We start from the raw sequence: 16,942 nt of genomic DNA, 5'->3' as shown, positions 1-16,942 counted from the left end.
TGCCATCTGTGCTCCTGCATGATCATTCTGGTTTCAGGGTGAACCCCCAGTGCCATTTCCTCACTAGCTCATGAACCCCAATGGACCCCCTTGGTATAAAAGTTGACATCATTGAGCGAAATGATAACTGTAATCATAAGAGCAACTATTTATTGGTGCTGGGTACCTATATTACCTCATTTAGCCTTGAATTGTACTTTTAGTATCTTTCTTTCCTTGTGAAACAATTAGGGTCAAGGCAGCTGTAGATTTTTAATTCCATTCCAAGCCTGTCAAATGTAGATGATTACTAAGTGACATCTACTTACATGTTAGCCAGAGGGTAATCCTGGGAAACACCTGCACCTCCACACACTTGGATCGCCCGGTCAATAATTTTGCAGACGGCCCGAGGGGTGGCCACTTTAATCATCGCAATCTACATTAGCAAGATATAAAAAGAATGTTCCTTTCTTAGACAATACACAATGTGGCAGAATTTGATATAATCTGTATTTTCTTTGTGAAATGAGACAAGGGAACTTTCCCACATGAATTCATCACTCAAACAGGATCTTTGATGGAAGCCAACAAAGAGACCCGTTGTAATGAGGCTAATAATGGCCATATTTCAGTCAATATAGACATTCCGGAAAGAGATATCTCTTCCAAATCATATTTTATTATTTATGACTTGCCTTGTTTCCAAAAGGATTTAAGGCGGCTGATAAATCACATTCATCACCTTAGGGATCATAAAAAGAATTCAAGAGCCTTCATTAATCAGTTTTCTCTTAGCAATTTTTATTGGTTTTTAGAATTAAATGATTACAATCTTACTCCATATAAGCCAGAAACATAAAAAGATAGGAGATGAGACGCATCTTTTACGAAGCATTTATACTACATGGTAGCAAGGTCAGATACTTTGCCCAGGGCCACATGGCAGAAAGTGACATAGTGGGTATAATTCCAAGTCTGTATAGTCTTGGATTTCCCTCCTCCCTGTTGCTGCATCTCGAGAACGCTGAAGATATTCTATATCCTGAAAATCATTCCCTAAAGCAGGCAAGTGAAAGGAAAACTAGCAAGTGACATATATTTATAATCTTGAAACCAAAATCACAGAAATTGTTTTCAATATTCTGAGTGCCATCAAGGCACCACGAAACCTGAAATGCCCAGTGGGTGAAAGAAACTGAAGAAGGCTTGGCAGACAGTGGTCCAAGGGGCCTCACCTCCTTCCTAGTGCCAGCCCAGCCCAGAGTGTCAATGCTGTGCGCGGCTTTCAGGATCAACAAACGTATCTTCTCAATGGCAATGCGGCTTTCAGCAATCCAGTGAGCCACAACCTCCTGCAGGGGAGCAAAGAGCAGCAAAAAGGAGGAGTGGCTAAGCTGGCATGAGTCCATATCTAACACGACCTTGTAGCTTGGTGAAACATTCTAGGCCAAGGACTCTTCCTAAGCCTTACTCTGTTTTTTAATGGAAGAGTTAATTCATTTGATATATACCAGCCAACCACGTACTTGTGCAATGCTAAAGTTAACACTGCCAGACTTTAGAAAGACATTTTATTTGCTCAGAAAAATAATTTATTTTGGATATCTTGATGTCTGACGGTCAAGATGGCTGAACTGAGCAACCATCTTATTGCTCTAACATTCCTCACTGGCCCTCCTGAATGCTAATCTCATAGTCTCATTGAAACTTGGATAATTGTCTGATGGTGAACTTGCTTATAGACAATTGAGATGACCCCCAGGACAATGTCAGTGTGGGGAAGGTGCAGCAATCCTTTGTTGTGTTATTATTTAGCAACAATGACCTTTACCTTTGGTGAACAGTTCTATGAATTGTACCACATGTATAGATTGCTGTAACCACAATCAAGATACAGAACAGTTCCATCTCCCCTTAGAGCTGGTGCCCCTTTTTAGTCACACCCTCCCCAACCCCTAAACTCTCACAACCACTGATGGGTTATCAATCACTATAGTTTTTGCCTTTTTCAGAATGTCATATAAATGGAATCATGTAGTATGTATTTAGAGACTGGCTTCTTTCAGCATAATGCTTTTGAGTATCACTGACCAAGCTGTTCTGTGTACCAACTGTCCATTTTTATCAATGAGTAATATTCCATTGTAAGGATGTACCATTTTGTTTATCCATTCACCTGCTGAAGGATATTTGGGTTGTTTTTAGTTTTTGGTGATTATTAAAAGAGCTTCTGCAATCATGTGCATACAAGTTTTTGTATGACTATACTTTCATTTTTTAAAGCAGCTGTGGGGAACGGAAATACTAGATCATCTGGTAAATGCTTACAAGAAACTGTCAGTTTTCCAGACCAATTGTACCATTTTGCATTCCCACCAGTAGTGTATAATAGTTTCAACTGCTCTCCAAACCATTGGCACTTGGTACTGTATTTTTTTTTTTTATGTATTAGTCATTTTAACAGTATGCAGAGCTATTTCATGGTAGTTTAAATTTGCATTTCCCTATGACTAATGATGTTGATCACCTCTTGATGGGTTTATTTGCCATCTATATATTCTCTTTGGTGACATGTCTGTTCATGTCATTTCCCCACTTTTTAAATTGGATTGTTTTCCAACTGCTGTTTAGAGAGCTCTTTATTAAGGATACAAGTCAATTGCCCCATGGGCAATTTGCAAATATCTTCTCCCAGTCTGTAACATTTTCATTCTCTTAATAGTGACTTTCAAAGAACAAATGTGATTAAATTTAATGATATCCAATTTGTCAACTTTTTCTCTTATGGGTTGTGCTTTTGGTGCATGTCTTAAGAACATTTTGCCTAATCTTGTCACAAAGATTTATCCCTATTTTTTTTTTCCCAAAAGTTTTATAGCTTTACCTTTTACATTTAGATCTATGATTTATTTGGAGTTAAATTTTGTATGAGGTGTGAGGTTTAGGACAAGGTTCATTTTTTTTTTTTTTTTTGCCTATGAATGTCCAACTATTCCAACACCATTTACTATAAAGATTAATCTTTCCCCATTGAACTGGCTTTGTACCTATATAAAAAATTGTTTGACTCATATTTTTATGAGTCTATTTCTGGACTCTGTTCTGTTCCAAAGACCTATGTGTCTCTCCTTTTGCTAATACCACACAGTCTTCAGATTAGGTAGTGATCTGCCTCCAACTTTCTTCTTCTTCAAATTGTTTTTGTTATTTTAGTTTCTGTGCATTTCACATAATTTTTAGGACAGGTTACCTATATCCACAAAAATGTCCTGCCAGGATTCAGACTGGTATTACATTAAATCTGTAGAAGAATTTGAGGACAGCTGACATCTTTACTATATGTCTAACAGTCCACAATCACAGTATTTATATTTATTTAGGTTTTATCAATTCTAAAATTTTTAGCATTTGGATACTACACGTTTTGTTAGATTTGTGCCTTTTTAAAAGTGTATTATAAATAGCATTTTTAAAATTTCAGTTTCCAATTGTTCATTGCTTGTATATAGACAAAAAATTGATTTTGTGTGTTGATCTTGTATCCCATGACTTTGCTAAGCTCTATTATTTCTGGGAAGGTTGTTTTGTTTGGTAGATTCCTAAGGATTTTCTAACAATCATGTTGTCTGTGAACATGGACAGTTTTACCTCTTTTTTTCCCCCAGCTATATGTACTTTCTTTTTCTTGACTCACTGCATTGGCTAGGACTTCCTCTATGATGATAAATAGGAGTGGTTAGAGTAAACATCCTTGCTTTGTCCCTAATCTTGGGGGAAAAGCATTTAGTCTTTCATCATAAGCATGTTAGCTGTAGAATTTTTTAGATGCTCCGCATTGGGTTGAATAAATTCCTTTCTATTCCTAGTTTGCTGAGAGTTTTCCATTAGGAATACATACTGAATTTTGTCAAGTGCTTTTCTGGATCAACTGACATGATCATGTACTTTTTCTTTTTCAGGCTAATATGGCAGATTACAATAATTACTTTTCTTAGTAATTGATTTTTGAATATGAATGAGCCTTGCATTCCTGGGATAAATCTTACTTGGTTGTGGTATAATATTCTTTTTATATATTGCTGGACTTTATTTCCTAATAGGTTTTTGCATCTATATTGGTCTAGTTTGTTCTTATCTGGTTTTGGATTAGGGCTATTCTGGCCTCATAAAATGAGTTGGCAAGCATTTCCTCTATTTCTACTTTGTGGAAGAGATTGCATAGAATTGGTGTTATTTCTTCTTTAATTATTTAGTAACATTTACCAGTGATACCATCTGGGCCTGGTCATTTCTTACTTCAGGAGCTTTTAAACTATGAATTCAACTTCTTTAATAGTTGTAGAATACTCTATTTCGCCTTCAGTGAGTTTTGGTAGTTTATGAATCTTGACAAATTGGTCCATTTCATCTAAGTTGTTAAATTTATATGCTCTGCACACATGCCTGAATGTGTGGATTCCAAGGCCCACATTTGGAGTCAGGGAGCCTCCACTTCAGCTCCAAGACCCATTCCCCAATCCAGCTTTTCCCAGAGAGTTCTGCAATGTAGCTTATAGGTGCCTACATAGATTAATAATGTTGTTACTTCCAGTGACTTCTACTTCCAGAACGATGAAATAATAGATGCACCTTTCCCTATTCCTCTTGCTGAATACAACTAAAAACCTGGGCGTTATTTATAAAACAAACATTGGAAGACTCTGATAGGTAAAGAGAAGGAAGCAGACTGGCTAAGCTAAAAGAACAACATGGTAGTGAGTTCCCTGGGTTTTCTTTTTCTCTAATACATCCCAGAGTTGGAGCTGAAAAAGTTAACAAACTGAAAATGCCTGTGAGCACAGACATAAATTTTTGAAAAATACCCCCAATAAAAGTCTATTCTATTTAGCTGAGGGTTTGGGTAGGGGCAGCATAGCAAAACAGAAAACTTTTAAAAGTCACCAATCACAAGGAAAGAGACCAAGAGAGGAAGAAAGGAACAGACAAGAACTACAAAAACAACCAGAAAACAATTAGCAAAATGGCAATAAGAACATATCAGTAAATATTTTAAATGTAAATGGTCTAAATGCTCTAATCAATCACAGCATAGGGTGATGGAATGGATAAAAAAAAAAAAACCAAAACAAAACAAAAAAGAAGACTCATCTATATGCTGCCTACAAGAGACTCACTTCAGACCTAAAGACACATACAGACTGAAAGTGAAGTGGTGGAAAAAGATATTATCTGTGAATGGAAGTCAAAAAAAAAAAAAAAAAAAGCTGTGTAGCAATAATTAGACAAAATAGACTTTAAAACAAAAACTGGGGGTGCCTGGGTGGCTCAGTCGGTTGGGTATCTGCCTTCGGCTCGGGTCATGATCTCAGAGTCCTGGGATTGAGCCCTGGGTCAGGCTTCCTGCTCAGTGGGCAGTGTGCTTATCTCTCTCCTTCTGCCCCTCCCCCTTCTCGTGCACTCTCTCTCTCTCAAATAAATAACTAAAATCTTAAAAAAAATGAAAATAAAAAAAAATAAACTGTTGGGCCACCTGGCTGCCTCAGTCCTTTGAGCATGTGACTCTCAGGGTTGTGAGTTTAAACCCTACATTGAGCATGGAGCCTACTTAAAAACAACAACAAACCATAACAAGAGATGAAGGGCATTATATAATGATAAAGGGATCAACTGAACAAGAGGATAGAACAGATGTAAATATCTATGCAACCAACACTGCAGGACCTAAATACATAGGGCAAATATTAACAGACATAAAAAGAGAAACTGACAATAATACAACAATAGTAGGAGACTTTAGCACTCCACTTACATCAATGGATAGATCATTGAGGCAGAAAGTCAACAAAAAAACAGTGTCTTTGAATGACACATTAGACTAAATGGACCTAACAATACACAGGGAACACTCCATCCAAAAACAACAGAATATATATTCTTTTCAAGTACACATGGAACATTCTCCAGGATAGATTACATTAGGCCACAAAATAAGTCCCAATAGATTTAGGAAAATTTAAATCATATCAAGAATCTTTTCTAAGCACAGTGGTATGAAACTAGAAATCAATTACAACAACAACAAAAAAAGGAAAAAACACAAACATGTAGAGGCTAAACAACAAGCTACTAAACAACCAATGAATTAACAAAGATATCAAAGAGGAAATTAAAAAATACATGGAGACAAATGAAAATGAAAACACAATGATTCAAAGTCTATGGAGTGCAGTAAAAGCAGTTCTAAGAGGAAAATTTATAGTAATATAGATCTAGAAACAAGAAAAATCTCAAACAATCTAATCTTACACCTAAAGTAACTATGAAAAGAACAAATAAAGCCCTAAGTTAGTGGAAGTTAGGAGATAATAAAGATCAGAGCAGTAATTGATAAACCATTAGCCACTCATCAAGAAAAAAAACAGAGAAAACCCAAATAAAATAGGAAAGAGAAGGAACAGTTGACACCACAGAAATAAAAAGAATTAGAAGAGACTACTATGAACAATTATATGCCAACAAAATGGACATCCTATAAATGGATAAATTCCTAGAAACATACAATCTTCCAAAAATGAATCAGGAAGAATGATTACTGGTAATGAAATGATTCAATAATAAAAAAATTCTCAACAAACAAGAGTCCAGGACTAGATGGCTTCACAATTCTACCAAACATTTAAAGAAGAGTTAATACCTATTCTCAAACTATTCCAAAGAATGAAAGAGGAAGGAAAGCTTCCAAATTCTTCCTACAACACCAGCATTATGCTGAAACCAAAACCAGATAGACACTACAAAACAAAACTACAGGCCAATATCCCTGATGAACATAGATGCAAAAATCCTCAACACCACATTCAACAATACAATAAAGGATCATCAACCACAATCAAGTGGGATTTATTTTGGGGATGCCAGTATGGTTCAATATCTGCAAATCAATCAATGGGTATACCACATTAACAAAATGAAGGATAAAAATCATATGATTACCTCAATAGATGCAGAAAGAACATTTGACAATTCAACCTCTGTTCATGATAAAAACTCTCAACAATGTGGGTATAGTGGGAACGTACCTCAATAGAATAAAGGCCATATATGACAACTCCACAGCTATCATACTCAATGGTGAAAAACTGACAGCTTTTCCCCTAAGATCAAGAATAAGACAAGGATGTTCACTCTCACCGATTTTATTGAATATAGTAAATTAATACCCATCCTTCTCCAACTAGTCCAAAAGATACAAGAGGAAGGAAAACTTACAAATTCATTCTATAGGGCAGTATCATCCTGGTACCAAAACCAGATAAAGACACCACAAAAAAAAAGAGAACTACGGGCCAATATTTCCAATGGATATAGATGCAAAAATCCTCAACAAAATAGCAAATAGAACCCAACAGTACATTTAAAAAATCATTCACCATAATCAAGTGGGATTTATTCCCAGGATGCAAGGGTGATTCAATATTTGCAAAACAATCAATGTGATACATCACATCAATGAGAAAAGATAAAAACTGTCTGATCATTTCCATAGATGCAGAAAAAGCATTTGACAAAGTACACATCTGTTCATGATAAAAACCCTCTGCAAGGTAGCCTCATCAAAGAAAACTGAAATCTCAGCAAAGAAGTAGAAGATATAAAGAAAAACCAATTAGATATTTTATAGCTGAAAAATGAAATAGTTTTTTTTAAAGATTTTTATTTATTTATTTGACAGAGAGAGACAGTGAGAGAGGGAACACAAGCAGGGGGAGTGGGAGAGGGAGAAGCAGGCTTCCCACCGAGCAGGGAGCCCGACACGGGACTCAATCCCAGGACTCTGGGATCATGACCTGGGCCGAAGGCAGACACCCAACGACTGAGCCACCCAGGCGCCCTGAAATAATTTTTTTAAAGATTTATTTTAGAGAGAGAGAGCGAGACAGTGAGCGGGGGGGGGGAGGGGCAGAGGGAGAAGCAGACCCCCTGCTGAGCAGGGAGCCAGACCTAGGGCTGGATCCCAGGACCCTGGGACCTGAGCTGAAGGCAGATGCTTAACTGACTGAGCCACCCAGGCACCCCTGAAAAATATAATAATTTAAATAAAAAGCTCAGTGGATGGACTCAACAGCAAAACAGTAGGGACAGAGGAACAAATCAGTGAACTGAAAGATAGGACAAGAGAAATTGTCAAATCTGAACCACAGAGAAAATAGACTGAAAAATATTTTTGAAAGAATACCATCTTAGGGACCTGTGAACTAAAACAAAAAAATCTAACATTCATGTCATCAGAGTCCAAGAAGTAGAGAAAGAAGGAAAGACTGAAAAAATAAAGAAATAGTGGTGAAAACTTCCCAAATGTGACAAGAGATAAAACCTACAGATTTAAGAGGCTGAGTGAATGCAGAGCAGGATAAACTGAAGAAATTCATGACAACACATATCACAATTAAACTTCTAAAAAATGACACAACTGTAAATGCAGCCAGAAGAATGACACCTCACCTAGAGGGGAAATGTGTATGTGGGAAAGAAGAGAGTGGTACGATATTTTTCAAGTACTAAAAGAAATGTCAACACAGAATCCTATACCCAATGAAGATATACATCAGGAATGAAGGAGAAATCAAGATGTTCTCAAAGAAAAACAAAAAATTTGTCACCTGTAGATTCTTAAAGAATGGCTAAAGGAATTTCCCTAAACAGAAAAGATAAAAAAGGAACCTTAGGAAATCAGGAAGAAAGAATGAACATGTACGAAAATATATAGCTAAATACAATTGGTTTTTCTTTGCTTCTTGAAGCAAATTTAACTGTTTAACAGTTAAAGCAAAAACTGTAACACTGCGATGTCATTTTAAATTTATATAGAAGAAATATTTAAGACAATTATATTATAAATGAAGGTTAAAGGGATTTAAATTAAGGGAGGTAAAGTTTCTATACTTCACTAAAACTGGTAAAATGAGGACACCAGTAGACTGATAAAATATATGCACTTATACAAATATGTATATATTTCTATAATGTAATACCTAGACCAACCACTAAAAGAGCTATACAAAAAGGTACACTCAGAAACACTGTAGATGAATCAAAATGGAATTCTAAAAATGTTAAATTAATCTAAAGGAATGCAGGAAAAAGAAAACAAATGAAAAACAGAGAACACAAAACAAAAAATTAAATGGCACACTTAAGCCATAACATGAATTATTACAAAGACTGATAGAGTGGATTAAAAAACATGACACACCTAAGTGCCAACTAGAAGAAATTTACTTCAAATATAATGATATAAGCAAGTTGAAAACAAAACAAAATAAATAAAAAATATGTAATATAAAAAAATATGTAATATGCAAACATAATCAAATGAAAGCAGGACTAGCTATATTACTCTCAGATGAAGCAGACATCTGAACAAAGAAAATTACCAAAGACAAAGAGGGTCTTTATACAATGATAAAAGGGTAAATCCATCAAGAAGTAGCAATCCTAAATGTGTATGTATCAAACAATGGAACTGCTGAATATATAAAACAAGAACTGATAGAAATGAAAGGAGCAGTAAACAAATCCACAATTCTAGCTGGAGACTTCAATACCCCTCTCCCAACTACTGACAGAACAACTAGACAGAAAATCAGCAAGAATATAGAGGAATTCAACAACACCATCAAGCAATAGGATCTAATAGACATTTATAGAACATTCCACCCAACAACAGAATACACATTTTTTTCAAGTGTCCTCAAACATATAGTAGGATAAACCATATCCTGAGCCATAAAACAAATCTCAACAAATTTGTAAGAAATGAAATAATACAGTTTCTTCTGTAACCACAATGGGATCAAACTAGAAATTAAGAACAGAGTAACAGGAAAATCTCCAAACACTTGGAAACTAAGTAACACACCTCTTAAATAATTCGTGTGTCAAAGAAGAATCTCAAAGGAAATTGAAAAATACACTGAGCTGAATTAACATGAAAACACAATATATCACAATTTGTTGGACACAGGTAAAGCAGTACTGAGAGGGAAATTTAAAAAACACACATTAGAAAAGAGGAAAAGTCTCAAATCAGTAATCCACACTACCATTTCAAGAACCGAAATAAATACAAAGAAAGCAAAAGGGAGTATATAATAAAGAGCAGAAATCAATAAAATCAAAAAAAGAGAAAAATCAATGAAACGAATATCTTGTTAATATTAAGCCCTAATATAACAATTATATTTTATTGTTTTGTAAATTAATAGTTAATATATTTTATATTCTTTGAAAAGATCGGTAAAAGCAACAGACCTCTAGCAAGACTAACAAAGGAAAAGGTAGGCACAAATTACTAATGTCAAGAATGAAACAGGGGATATATCACTAAAGACCCTGCAGACATCAATAGAGTAACAGAAGATTATTGTGAACATCTCTAAACAATAAATGTGACAGCTTAGATAAAATGGACCACTTCCTCAAAAAATACAAACAACCACAACTCATCCAATATAAAATAGATAAGTTGAATAGCCCTGTAACTATTAAGGAAATTAATCTTTAAAAAACTACCCCGGGGCGCCTGGGTGGCTCAGTTGTTAAGCGTCTGCCTTCGGCTCAGGTCATGGTCCCAGGGTCCTGGGATCGAGCCCCGCATCGGGCTCCTCGCTCTGTGGGAAGACTGCTTCTCCCTCTCCCACTCCCCCTGCTTGTGTTCCTACTTTCACTGTATCTACCTCTGTCAAATGAATAAATAAAATCTTAAAAAAAAAAACAAAAAACAAAAAACTACCCCTCCAACCCCAAATCTCCAGGCCTAAATAGTTTCATTAGAGATTCTACCAAATGTTTAAAGAGTAATTAATACCAATCTAGACAATCTCTCTCAAAAAGTAAAAGAGATGGGAACACTTCCCACATCCTTTTGTAAAGACAATACTATCCTAATATCAAAAGCAGATAAAGACAGTACAAAAAACAAAAACAAAAACTACTGACAAACATCCTTCATGAATCCACATGCAAAAATCCTTAACAAAACATTAGCAAGTAGAACTCAGCAAAATATAAAAAACAATTACACACCATGACAAAGTAGGGTTTATTTCAAGGATGCAAAGCTGGTTCAGTATTTGAAAATCAATCAATGTACTCTACCATATTAACAAGGCTAAAGAAGAAAAATCGCATGGTTGTATAAATCAATGCAGAAAAATTATTTGACAAAATTCAATTCATTCATGATAAAAGATAAAACTTCTCAGAAAACTAATTATAGAGGGAAACTCGACAAAGAATATCTAAAAAACCTACAGCTAACATTATATTTAATGTTCCTCTAAGATTGAGAACAAGCAAGGATAATTCACTCTCCTCTTTCTTATTCAATATAGTGTTGGAGGTTTTAGCTAGTGCAATGAGGCAAGAAAAGGAAACAAAATATATATGTATCTGAAAAGAAGAAATAAGACTTTCTCTTATTTACAGATAACATCATGGTCTACAAAAAAACCCGATCTACAAAACTAAGTGAGTTCAGCAAGGTTGCTGAATACAAGATAAACATACAAAAATCAATTATATTTATATATAGTTATATATTATATATACTTATACATATATTTATATATACTAGTAATGAACACATGGAGACCGAAATTAAATGCACAATATCATTTATAATCACTCAAAAAACTAAAATACTTAGATGTAAATGTAACAAAACACACATAGGATTTGTATGCTGAAAGCTGCACATAGACAGTAACAGAAATCAAAGAAAAGCTAAATGAGTGGAGAGACATACTGTGTTCACAGATTAGATGACACAACATAATAAAGATGTCAGTTCTTCCTAAACTGATATATAGGTTTAACACAATTCCTATCAAAATCCCAGGAGGATTTTTTTTTTTGAAGATAAGATTATCCTAAAATTTATATGGAAAGGCAAAGGAACTAGAATAGCTGAAATAATTTTGAAAGAGAATAAAGTGAGATGAATCAGTCATCCTGATTTCAAGACTGATATATAACTATAGTAATCAAGACTGTGTGGTACTGGCAGAGGGGAAGACATAGATAAAAGGACAGATCAGAGAACCTGGAAACAGACCCACACAAATATGCCTGACTGATTTTTGAGAAAGGTGTGAAAACAATTCAGTTAAGGAAGGATAGCCTTTTCAACAAATGGTGTTGGAGCATGTGAACATCCATAGGCAAAGAAATATACAAAAATTAACTCAAAATAGATTGCAGATTCAAATGTAAAACTTTTAGAGAAAAATTATAGGAGAAAATCTTCAGGCTCTAGGGCTAGGCAAAGTGTTCCCAGACTTGAGACTAAAAACACAATCCATAAAAGGAAAACTGACAAATTAGAGCTCCTCAGGATGAAACACTTTTGGTCTGTGAAAGACCCTGTTAAGGGGATAAAAAGATAAGCTACAGAGAGGGAGAAAATATTTGCAAGTCAACATTGGCAAAGGACATTATCTAGAATATATGAAAAACTTTCCAAACTCAACAGTTAAAAAATAACACACACACTCAAAATTCGGGTAGAACACGGGCATAAGATGTGAACCAAAGGATATAAGACGGCAAATAAGCACATGAAAAGATGTTCAACATGACTAGCCATTAGGAAAATATAAATTAAAACCACAATGAGATATCACTATAAATCTATTGGATGGCTTAAAAAAAACAAAAACAAAAACAAAAAAACCAAACAGTGACAACACCATATGCTGGTGGGGATGTGGAGAAAGTGGATCATTCATACACAGCTGGTGAAAATGAAAAACAGTTTAGCTACTCTGGAAAAGAGTTTGGTGATTTCTTTAAAAACTGAACAAGCTACTCCCATATGACCAGCATTCTTGGGCATTAATCCCACAGAAATAAAGACATGTTCACACAAAAACCTGTATGTGAATATTTATAGGATCTCTATTTGTAACATCCACAGACAGGAAACAACCCAGATATCCCTCATCAGGTAAACAGTTAAACTGTGATAATCCATACCAAGGAATACTACCCAGTAATAAAAAAGGAACCAACTATTGATACACATAACCTGGATGAATCTCCAAAGAATTACACTGAGTGCAAAACACCAACCCCAAAAGTTTATATATTGTATGATTCCATTCTTGAGATGATAAAATTCAAAAATGAAGAACAGATTAAAGATTGCCAGGGGTTAATAAGGAGGTGATGAGAATGAGGAAGGGGGTGTTGCCATGAAAGGACAAGATGAGGGATCCTTGTGGCAATGAAAATGTTCTATATCTTGAATATATCAGTGACAATATCCTGGTTCTGATGTTGTACTATAGTTTGGCAAGATGTTACCATTGGGAGAAACTTAGGGAAGGGTATAAGGAATCTCTCTGTATTACTTTTTACATCTGCATGTGAATCTACAATGATTTCAAAATAAAATTTTTAATTTAAAAAATTGGTACTTGCTTCTTAATTGTCTTAGTGAGTTTTCTCTATTTGTCAGAACTTGGAAGAGAAGTGGGGAGGTAAGTGGAGAATATAGAGACCAAACCTTATCATAAATCCCACAAGCAACCAAACTTCAGGATTCAGCAGTGAAACTCAGGAAACAATGACAGATGCTTCTGGTTGGCCATAAAGGGTTTGTTGTTGTTGTTGTTCCCATTCCTAGTCACAGAACTGTTGTTTACAGTGGAGAACAGTATTTGTTAAGTTTGACCAGCAGCCAATTACAGTGCTATTATTTGAGCCACATTAACCTTCCACAGTCATTTTTATGCTTCGTTATGTTTGCTCTAGTACCTTTCTTAAAGAGTGGATATTTGATCAGTTTCCCTATAACAGTGACATTCAATATGATAGCTGCTAATAACCACATGTGGCTACTGAGCATTTGAAATACGCCTCGTCTGAACTGAGATGTTTCATAAGTGTGAAATATACACCCAATTTAGAAAAATCAGTAGTTTTTAAAAAAGAATGAAGAATACCTTAATCTTTTTATATTGATTTCATGTTGAAATGATAACATTTTGGATATACTGGGTTAAATAAAATAGATTATAAAAATCGATTTCATCATTTCTTTTATTTTTAAAAAATGTAGCTACTAGAATTTTTTTTTTTTATTTAAAGCCTTTTTTTTTTTAATGTTCAGTTACTAGAAAATTTTAAATTACATTTGTGGCTCAAATTACAGTTGAGTCTATTGGATGCCTCTGGAGGTTGAAACAAGGTAACAACTCCAAACAAGCCCCAGCAGTAAATATCTTTTTGATGACTGTAAAGCTAGGTGATTATAACTTCATGAACAGATCACAAATACATTTATTTCTTAGCTTTTGAATAAAGGAAAGTGTTCTTCGTTGGGTCTCTACCAACCCTAGATTTGCTGAAGAGCATTCAGTGGGCAGAAACTGAGTGCTCTAAGGAGTTGCCATATTTATTTACTAAGACATTATTTTGATACAGAACTTTTTGCTTTAGTGCCTGGAATAATTTAGAAGACAGCTGGAAAGAGTCTCCAAATTCAGGGAAATGGAATGTAACTTACACAAACTGAAAAAAAAAAAAAATCTGGCTCAGATTTTTGTTTATGACATGCCTCCACATCTCCTTTGCTTCTGCCAGATCATTTTCTTTGTGCCAAATGCAAGAAGTTTCCAGTGAAGGCAGGCATATTTTTGAAAAGCTCAGGCTTGTTCTGCTTGATACATTAACTTACAAAAAGCAGGTGGGAAATTTCCCTCTAGTACAGTGTTAAAAATATCTGTCATGCAATCAGACAACAAAAAGAAATAAAAGGGATTCAAATTGGCAAAGAAGAAGTCAAACTCTCTCTTTTTGCAGACGACGTGATACTTTATGTGGAAAACCCAAAAGACTCCACCCCCAAATTACTAGAACTCATCCAGCAATTCAGTAATGTGGCAGGATACAAAATCAATGCACAGAAATCAGTTGCTTTCTTATACACTAACAACGCAACTGTTGAAAGAGAAATTAAAGAAACGATTCCATTTACAATAGCACCAAAAACCATAAGATACCTCGGAATAAACCTAACCAAAGAGGTAAAGGATCTATACTCTAGGAACTACAAAACGCTCATCAAAGAAACTGAAGAAGACACAAAAAGATGGAAAAATATTCCATGCTCATGGATCGGAAGAATAAACATTGTTAAAATGTCTATGCTACCCAGAGCAATCTATACCTTCAATGCCATCCCGATCAAAATTCCAATGACATTTTTCAAAGTGCTGGAACAAACAATCCTAAAATTTGTATGGAATCAGAAAAGACCCCGAAATGTCAAGGAAATGTTGAAAAAGAAAAACAAAGCTGGGGGCATCACGTTGCCCGATTTCAAGCTATATTACAAAGCTGTGATCACCAAGACAGCATGGTACTGGCACAAAAACAGACATATAGACCAATGGAACAGAATACAGAACCCAGGTATGGACCCTCAACTCTATGGTCAAATAATCTTTGACAAAGCAGGAAAAAACATGCAATGGAAAAAAGACAGTCTCTTCAATAAATGGTGCTGGGAAAATTGGACAGCCACATGCAGAAGAATGAAACTCGACCATTCTCTAACACCATTCACAAAGATAAACTCAAAGTGGATGAAAGACCTCAATGTGAGACAGGAATCCATCAAAACCCTAGAGGAGAACATAGGCAGTAACCTCTTTGACATCGGCCACAGCAACTTCTTTCAAGATACATCTCCAAAAGCTAGTGAAACAAAAGCAAAAATGAACTTTTGGGACTTCATCAAGATAAAAAGCTTCTGCACAGCAAAGGAAACAGTCAACAAGACAAAGAGGCAACCCACAGAATGGGAGAAGATATTTGCAAATGACACTACAGATAAAGGGCTGGTATCCAAGATCTATAAAGACCTTCTCAAACTCAACACCCAAAAAACAAATAATCAAGTCAAAAAGTGGGCAGAAGATATGAAAAGACACTTCTCTGAAGAAGACATACAAATGGCTAACAGAGACATGAAAAACTGTTCATCATCATTAGCCATCAGGGAAATCCAAATCAAAACCACACTGAGATACCACCTTACACCAGTTAGAATGGCAAAAATGGACAGGGAAAGAAACAACAAACGTTGGAGAGGTTGTGGAGAAAGGGGAACCCTCTTACACTGTTGGTGGGAATGCAAGTTGGTACAGCCACTTTGGAAAACAGTGTGGAGGTGCCTCAAAAATTTAAAAATAGAGCTACCCTATGACCCAGCAATTGCACTCCTGGGTATTTACCCCAAAGACACAGATGTAGTGAAAAGAAGGGCCATATGCACCCCAATGTTCATAGCAGCAATGTCCGCAATAGCCAAACTGTGGAAAGAGCCGAAATGCCCTTCAACAGATGAATGGATAAAGAAGATGTGGTCCATATATACAATGGAAAATTACTCAGCCATCAGAAAAGATGAATACCCAACTTTTACATCAACATGGATGGGACTGGAGGAGATTATGCTAAGTGAAATAAGTCAAGCAGAGAAAGTCAATTATCATATGGTTTCACTTATTTGTGGAACATAAGGAATAACATGGAGGACATTAGGAGAAGGAAGGGAAATATGGGGAGGGGGAATTGGAGGGAGAGATGAACCATGAGAGACTATGTACTCTGAGAAACAAACAGGGTTTTAGAGGGGAGGGGGGAGGGGGGATTGGTTAGCCCGGTGATGGGTATTAAGGAGGGCACGTACTGCATGGAGCACTGGGTGTTATACGAAAACAATGGATCATGGATCACTACATCAAAAACCAATGATGTATTGTATGGTGACTAACATAACATTAAAAAAAAAAAAAACAATGACAAAACAAGAGCGTACCATACATTTCAAACTCAAAAAAAAAAAAAAATCTGTCATGAAACTTAAGGAGAGTGCTTTTATGTGTTCAAG

The 16,942-nt window shown here is 35.5% G+C and overlaps 1 protein-coding gene across 2 annotated transcripts in view; it reads right to left on the bottom strand.

The window, feature by feature from the left end:
• ACAD11 (acyl-CoA dehydrogenase family member 11) overlaps nt 1-16,942 on the bottom strand; it is a 99,450-nt gene that overhangs the window by 2,864 nt on the left and 79,644 nt on the right. For both annotated transcript variants that reach the window (XM_078071736.1, XM_078071738.1), the window contains exons 18-19: nt 1,218-1,334; nt 309-418 (exon numbers count right to left, since the gene is read on the bottom strand). In XM_078071736.1, coding sequence (XP_077927862.1) covers nt 309-418; nt 1,218-1,334 — 227 coding nt within the window. The remainder of the gene's footprint in view (nt 1-308; nt 419-1,217; nt 1,335-16,942) is intronic.

This window comes from Halichoerus grypus, chromosome 1, assembly GCF_964656455.1.
Source record: "Halichoerus grypus chromosome 1, mHalGry1.hap1.1, whole genome shotgun sequence".
NCBI lineage: Eukaryota > Metazoa > Chordata > Mammalia > Carnivora > Phocidae > Halichoerus > Halichoerus grypus.
This window is presented reverse-complemented; position numbering and strand designations above follow the sequence as displayed.